The sequence below is a fragment of the Argiope bruennichi genome, chromosome 1 (genome assembly GCF_947563725.1).
Source record: "Argiope bruennichi chromosome 1, qqArgBrue1.1, whole genome shotgun sequence".
Taxonomy (NCBI): Eukaryota; Metazoa; Arthropoda; class Arachnida; order Araneae; family Araneidae; genus Argiope; species Argiope bruennichi.
Genome location: NC_079151.1, coordinates 141,736,584 through 141,744,893, shown reverse-complemented (window position 1 = coordinate 141,744,893; position 8,310 = coordinate 141,736,584). Strand labels below are relative to the sequence as shown.

Genomic DNA, 8,310 nt, shown 5'->3' with positions numbered 1-8,310 from the left:
TGGCAAGAAAAATTTTATTATGAAGAGAATAATACTAAATTCCTTTCTCTGCTAATTTCAGCAAAAATAATAAGATTCTCAATCAAGATAAGTCTTCGTATATTCATGGGCAGTTGTAGAGTTTCTTGAAACGTATGATGTCGCTTTTACTCATGAAGTATTTGCGGATGACGTCCTTCAAGTACATGTTGTTTCGCCCGACCATTGTCTTCAGTTTCGTTCTATCCTTCGAGAAGGTGTAAGAGCCATACAACATAATGGAATCGTAATCGAAGGGGGTTAGCAATTGGTTCTGGTCAGGTTTCAGCTTGAAGAACTGATCCTCCATACCTGCAAATAGAAAGTAAAAAGTAGATAAATTCAAAATGGTAAAAGTAAATTCTAATTTATTATTTACCGAATTTCGATTTGGTGAGAAATTTATTTACGTGTTCCTTATGATAATTAAAAAAAAAACATTAAAATGTAGAATTGATGAACATTTAGGAATTTCAAACTCAAATATGTCTTTATAAGTTATAATCTATCAACTAGTACCAAAACTAATTTAACTTATTATTCCATTTTCCTATCTGGTATTTCTTTATTGAAAATTAAATTTTTAAATATTTTATTTACGTGAAATTCTTTACCCACTTTTATATAGCCCTTTTAACGTAATGTTTTCTGCTGAATTTACTTCCTTTCCTATTATAACTCCTTTTTTAATGTATTGCCCAATACATCAAGAAATATTCAAATGCTGTTCGTTATTTTGAAATTAATTTTCGCATAGTAAAACTTTTAAGGCTTTTCGCTGTAGAAATATATTCTCTAAAAATATGAAATGCTATTTCATGTACACTTCATATTTAGATGTGAGCAAAATTTTTCATACAGCAACACCAATTTTGAATACGTATTTAAATTCACCAGATTAAAACAGTTCGAATGCAAATGACATTTTGTAATCTGGAATAAACGGTTGAGTTGGAAAAAATTGAATTTTTTAAAATCCTAATGTTGAATGAGAAGCTTCATTTTTTCAGTGTAATGAATTTTTTCAATAATTCTTTTTTGTATTAAATTATTCAAAAAAGGCAAAAGTTATGTATTTTTAAAGATACAAAAAATTACTACATAAATTTAATTCATAAGTTAAAACATTTTTCAATAAACATGCCAGAATTTTTATTCCAATAGAAGAAGCAAGACCCAAAATATCACTATAAAAACTTTATCCGTTTCCGTACTCTTTTATATATCTAGCAGAAACTGAAAGCTTTCAGATCAGTAAGATTTTTACATTTTTGAGGGGAGAATCTCAATTTCACAATAGTATTCTCTAGTGGGAATAAAAAATCCCTAAAATGGAATTGGAAACAAAACATGTATTTCAACGTTGCTTTAGATTATGATTTTTTTTCTCTTTGAAATAAATGTGAAAGTGAAGGAAAAAAATCGATACAAATAACAGATTCTACAACCCTTATATTTTAAACGAAGTTTCGTTTGGTTCAAATGGGGCAAAATTATGAATGTAGAAATAATTTCTGCCATCTTTGATTGATGAAAAAACTCAAAGTCTAAATTATTTAATACGAATTGTCATAGTGTGATATGTATTAATTAATAAAAAACTTTATTGAAAAAAGTGCAAACAAAGCAACTGTTCGAACAATTTTTCTGATAAAAAGGGTTTAAATATAAGCTAAATTCTTAAAAAAATGGCTTAAAACATTATTTAACTGAAACTCCAACATAAGTAAACAGCATTGTGCTATTTATGTTTCCATTATAATGGAATGTTTCAGGAAATAAATATATATCTTTTATTTTTCAGCTACTTCAAATTTCTTTTAAATTTAAGCTTGTTTTATCGACATTAATTGCTAAATTGATCTAGATCCTCCGACCGATATGCTTCGAAAATATTTTTGAAGAGAAATTTACTTGTTTTATCACGAAATATGCGAATTTGTCTCATTTCGAATTCTTAATTTGCCATATTTCTTCTGCATTAACCATGAACAATTAAATTAAAACAGTAATTCTTTTTTAGAGCAAAGGTATCTTGTTAACAATTGAAATAAAAACTTGAATCATGGACATAATTAACAAAGTGACCTATTTGCTAAGTTTATGTATTTTGAAATAGTCCCAAAATGTTTTTTCATGCATGTTACCTTTTATTTTGAGCAGAAATATTAAAAATCTTATATCTGAGGATTTCTCATTATTCAGAAATCATTTAAAATATGAAAAAATTGTTGGTTGCAATTAGAACATTTGAAGTTTATGCTAATAAAAATATGTAAGTGGTCCCTTATATAAAATCAATTTGCATATTTTTAAAGAGAGCATATTTTCAAATCGAACGACATATTTTCCTTGAATTTAGCTTTTGTAGATGCAAACATATAATAACATTTATAAACCACTGCCTATAACCTCCAACACCTAGATGCTCTAGACAGTTGCCTATTGTACTGAGCAGGAAATCTGACCTCATCTCTATGAATAGCCCTTGACAGCATTCAGCAATTTATATAAGCCTTAATTAATATGGGGGGAAGCGAATGTTTCACTCAATACACTGTTCCGTCATTTGGTTGAATTCAGCAATTCAATCGAGCCTTGGATTGCATTTAAGAGCTAGAGTGGCAAGCTCAAATGCTAGCATCGAGCAAATGAAAACTAAGTTTATTAGAGGCGAAAAAATATCTAGAGTTTTAATTTTTATTGAAAACGACAAGTTAATTCGAAAGTGTAGTATAAAAAAAGTAATTAGAACTGTTTTGAATATTTTCTGTCTGTTTCTTTTCTCTGTAATCTCTTTCTTACTTCGAAAGATATTTTGTTGCTGTTATTAATCTCAAAATTGATTCATAGTAAATGCCAATCATTTCGAACTTGGTAGGATATTTAATTCACTTTATTATACTTGCTCATTCTGATAAATATTTTCAAATATTAATTTCAAATTCTGTGGGTACTCAAACCTGGTTGGGAAACATTTGAAAAATTCAGACTTCTCCATGTTCATGGATTGCCTTTAAATCTTAACAGTATTGGGTCTAGATTAAAGGTTAAATGATATAGTTACTGATTCTATATATTCGGAAAATCTATTCAGTATCTCTATATTCGTTGTTAATGGTTGTGTATAATTAAGAATTGAAATTTAAGAAAATTTTACTATATATTATTATATTTCCTTGGTGACGAAGATTATCTGTACACCGAGAGTGTGGCATCTTTCGTTAAAAAAGGATTCTGGATATTCTTTCATGCAAGAATCAAAATGCAAAAGGAGAAAAATTATTTATTGTTTTCGACCTTTTTAATCTTAAAGTGCACTTTTGGCCAGTGTTACTGTCGGATCATAGTGCTTGCTATATAAATTTCCAAATACATAATGAGAACCAGCAATAGTTTTCTATGTATGAGAGGGTGAATTATCTCCTTGTGTATGGAGTAATTAATGCTTTCTGCATGACTGTATGTTATCTGTTTTCGAATAGAACTGTGATCCACTGCTCAAAGTATGATCAATTGCTTGTGAATTTGTACAGAAAATTGCGAGAATACGGAGAATTCTGCAGTAAATTAATTTAATATACAGCTATGAGGAAACGGCAAATATATAATTTTAAGTCATTATTTCTTATCACTTCCACATCTTAATTTGTTCTTTAATTTATTTGCATGTAGGTTTCTAGTAGCATATTCCATGTTCTTAGGCTTGCCTTCGTTCTTTCTACCACTTCAAACAATTTCTACGACGGATTTTGTATCATCCTCTATATCAATCTCAGTCAATTTTCAGGCTTACCTTCTTTGATGTTGTCCCAGAAGATGGTCAACCAGTCATCTCTGTCGGATCGATTCTGTTCGTGGAAAAAGCCGACCGCATGCCCCAGTTCGTGGATAACCGTTCCCATGAAACCACATCCCATGCCCAAGGAAACGGGTTGAGCACCGCCTGTTTTTCCCACATGAGAATAACAACTATAAGATAAAAAAACATATTTCTTAGAATTTTTTTTTTTTTTACTTATGTGAAGTTATTCAAAATGTTATCAAAAAAGTTATAATATTTATTCAAAAATGCAATCCTTAAAAAAAGATTGCAACGGCCGATTTAACCATCATTTCATCGATGGTTCTTTGAAGTGACGTAGAAACCTTCTTTTCATTGGATATCAGTTTCAGAATTCAAAACATAAAACATCAAAAGGATAGATGGTACAGAACTTGGAAAATAACAAAGTAAAGTCATCGATGAGAAAGATCATTTTGGATATATTATTTTATTCTTGCTGTCAACAGCGTTTAGTTGCATAACCGAGCAAAATTATTTTTTAAAGTAAAATGCTAATATAGAAATATCAGAAAAATTCAACTTTTGCTTGTAAAATGAAAGGATAAATTATTAATTGAAACCAACAATTTCAATTTCAAATTATTTCTATAAAATCTGTTTTATGTTTGTAAAAAGGAATTTTGTAATCAGTTTTTCACTAACTTCCTAATATGCTAGAGATTTTAATTTTTGTACATTTGTATACATGTAGTATGTATGTATGTATGTTTTTTACATTTGTTTGTATGTTTGTTCTGGACTGGAACAGAATCGTTTTAATTTTTTAAAACTTATCAACTTATATAGTCAAATATTGATTGCATAGCAGTGGGGCCATCTGGTAGAAAATTTGAAAACTTGTCATTTCTATATTTCTCATATGTATATTTTGATGCATATAAATAATTTATTAATAATTAAAGAGTAAAAAGTGAAAAATTATTAAAATAAAAAATTATATTTTTAATATACTTATAAAAAGCACTTTTTAAAAACCTCTTTTATCAAATGTAATCTTCTCACTACTAATCCGGTTTAATCCGACTTGGTAACTTCTATACTGGACGGCCGGATTTGGGCCGGTTTCTACTGTAAACGAGGAATGCAGGTTGGAAAGCAAATGATCATCATGACAAGTTTCAGGTGTGTGTGTGGGGGGGGGGGAGGGGGATTGTTAGCTATTCATATTTTACAGTGATGAATTACTTATACTTGCGGGATATTTTCAAAAGATTCTGGAAAGAATTAGGAGTTATTTTTTATGAATTTTGCAGATGTAAATAAAAATTTATTCTAAAAATAAGAAAAATTTTTATAAAAGAAGCTATAATATAAACAAAAACACCTGTCAGATATTGGAATAACCAATTTTCTTTGAGTATAATTTAATTTTCTTTGCTACCATCTTTTAAACAAAACCATCATACACTAATATGATGATGTTTATGGTCCGGACTCTAACTATAAATACGTCATCCAGAATATCAATTTTTCTATGCACAAAAATGTATGATTTAGAGTTACCAAATTCGGTACTTCTTTTGTAGTAAAGGTTCACTAGAAAAGAATTTTAATTAAAAATGAATCGAAAGGGTATCCTTTTAAATGTTTTGCTTTTCATTATTTTTGTTGCTGTGTTTAAACAGAAGTATGTTGCGATGATATTAAATGCATCATTTATGTATACGTTATCATAATTGAAATGAAGGATAAGTTTTTGGAAATAATATAAAGACAGAAGAATCAAACGTAAAACTTTATCATATTACGATTTTAATTCCCTTTATTTATCAGAGAAATATTTCCAAACACGTTCTTTAAAAAACTTATGCAGAAATTTCTTTCTCAGCACTTTATAAAAAACCGTTCTGAGACGAATCATATAATCTGAGCAGTCTTTTAAATTTACCATTCAAATTACCATTATTCAATTTCATTTTATTCCTTTTTAGTAACCTTTGCAATTTTGCAATATTATTTGCTTAATAAAATCGAGAACAACATATAGACAACTGAACAATGTATTGTAAATATGAAATTTGCCTCGACTCCTATGATCTTCATACTTCTCTATTTTTTATTATTTATAATAACAAACAATTTTCAATTATTAAAAGTGCTAGAAAATAAATTAGATTCTACATTTGCATCTTAACGTCATTGAGGTGTCTAGACAGGTAATTTTGTTATATTTTCATCAAATAAGAGTGGAAGCTGATTCTTAAATAACTTCATTTTCTCAAATGGAATGTGACCATAGATGCTTCCGGATACGGGTATACGAAATTTACAAATTAAATTCGGTGTTTTTTTTTACTTGTTTTAAATTCATCTGGAATATTTATTTCCAATTCTTATAGTGAAAGTTTAATAATAATGAATATAAATAATGAATGTTTATAATGAAAGTTTTAATTGTTTTGCATCTTTAAACTCAAATAACATATGATTCAATTGAGATGCTTCTACAAACATTTTCTGGGAAGAATCAAAAACAATAAAGTTAACAATGAAGTTTCTTTTCGTATAGAGAGTCTTCAGGTATAAAATGATAGCACAATCTAGTTAAAAGATAAGATTTAATAGTTCTCTTATTTACTTTAAAATGAGTAAATTATTGCATTTTTGAAGCTAATACGGTTATCTTTTTTTTGTAAATCAAATTCGTAAATCGCCTCAGAGAAAAAAAAGTCACATGGATTAATATCTAGCTAAACCAGCGGGCGTGTTCTCCCAGATATATTCCATTACTCTCCAATAAACGTTTCATCCCTCTTTCTCTACATGAAATTATGCATCTTGAGAAAGGCCAAGAATGCATTGACTAGCTTTGGTGAACGATAGTTACAAATAGATCGTTGGCGTGTATCCAACATTTTTATTGTATCGCGAGAATACGTATTTTGGAAGCCTTCTTGCCGGTCGTTGACGCCAAAATTTGACACAAAACGTAGCAAACTTCATTTATTTATTGCGTTTACATGCATAAGAAATTACGAATCGACAGACATTAATCGCTTGATGGATTTTGCTCCAAGTTTGATTTGTCTGCATACTTTAGATATGTAATAGTACCAGAATTTATCTACCTAGTTCTTCGCATTTTGTAGTTATCGAATTCTCTTGTACTCTCAAACACCCAGGCAGATAAACTCCTTGTGAATGAATTGATAGAGATTTACAAATTTGGTCATAATTCTATATACCGATTTTCAGCAAGCTAGCTCAAAATGTTCACAGACGGAAACTGACAGATAAACATAATGCCAAAAATGTGTTTTGAATTTACGGTAATCTGAAACCTGGAGTTTCGTCAAAATTTGGGTCCGCATTTTCTGATGATTATAATACCTCTTCTATATTACGAGAAAGAAAAAAGTGCTCATGGGATTGTACCAGAATAATAAGTTGGATTTTGACAGGTAAAAACTCGCCTTCCAAACCTATTTTTAATGGCTAAGTCGGTTTTTGAATGTTGAAAAACACTTCTGCAAACAATGTGTTGCTCTTTCAGCTTATAAAATACCAATTTTTTTAGAGAAATTTCATATTCGGTTGAATATGGCGTTTTGGGAAACATTTTGTAAAAGAGTGGACACGACGATAAGAAAACTTTATTTTATACCCACCCTCAACACAAACATTCATATCGCAAATCTAGTGATTCCCAAGAATTTATTTAGTCGTCGTTTGATTAAAATTCACATGATATGCTTTGGAAATTGTTTGATTGCCATCCTCGGGTTTTACTTTTCAAGTTTCAGAAGATCGGTGCTGAAGTAATTTGGATTGGATTTGAAGATAATTGCTAAGGAAAATCACTTATTTTTAGTTTATCGATTGCAAATAGGAGAAATTTTAAATTTAGTCTTTAAAATCGAATTTCAACGAAATACGGGGAAGTGCTTAACTATTTACAAGTAACTAAAAAATAAGACTTGTCGTCGCATTTGATCCATGCTGACACCCACTTTTGTTTTCCCGTTATAGCAATGAAAAGAAAGCGATATGTTTTATATCCGATAAGACATATAACTAAAATTATTTAGTGGATGATTAAGGCAAATAGCACATTTGCTTATGATACCGAATTTCCATACTTAAAATTAGGAAATGAATGGTATTCTGCAGAAAAACAGTATGTACAAAAAATAAGAATAAAAAATTTCAAAATGTACCACGTTTTATTAATAATAAAACAAATAATAAGAATACTATAAAAACCCGATAGTTTTTAGAACAAAAGTTTTTCGTAACTCTTAAAAAATCTGAAGATATTTTGACTTTTTGTACAATTACTTATCTTTCTTCATCTCAGAAGAAAGGAGAGAAAGCAAAGAATTCCCAAGAAACTATTTTTTTAAGGTATTGAAACAACTTCAAATATAAATAATCCGGCTATAATAAGTATGGAAGCAGAAAATTGTCTTACCCTTGTCCTGGAAATATCCTGATATAATCCTTTT

General features: G+C 29.2%; 1 protein-coding gene across 1 annotated transcript in view; it reads right to left on the bottom strand.

Annotated features, from left to right (window-relative positions):
• Positions 1-8,310, bottom strand: part of LOC129980801 (astacin-like metalloprotease toxin 5) — a gene marked incomplete in the record, with an annotated part of 13,098 nt that continues 4,788 nt past the window's right edge. Inside the window, 3 exon segments of the mRNA XM_056091185.1 lie at positions 1-330; positions 3,815-3,990; positions 8,277-8,310. Coding sequence (XP_055947160.1) covers positions 104-330; positions 3,815-3,990; positions 8,277-8,310 — 437 coding nt within the window.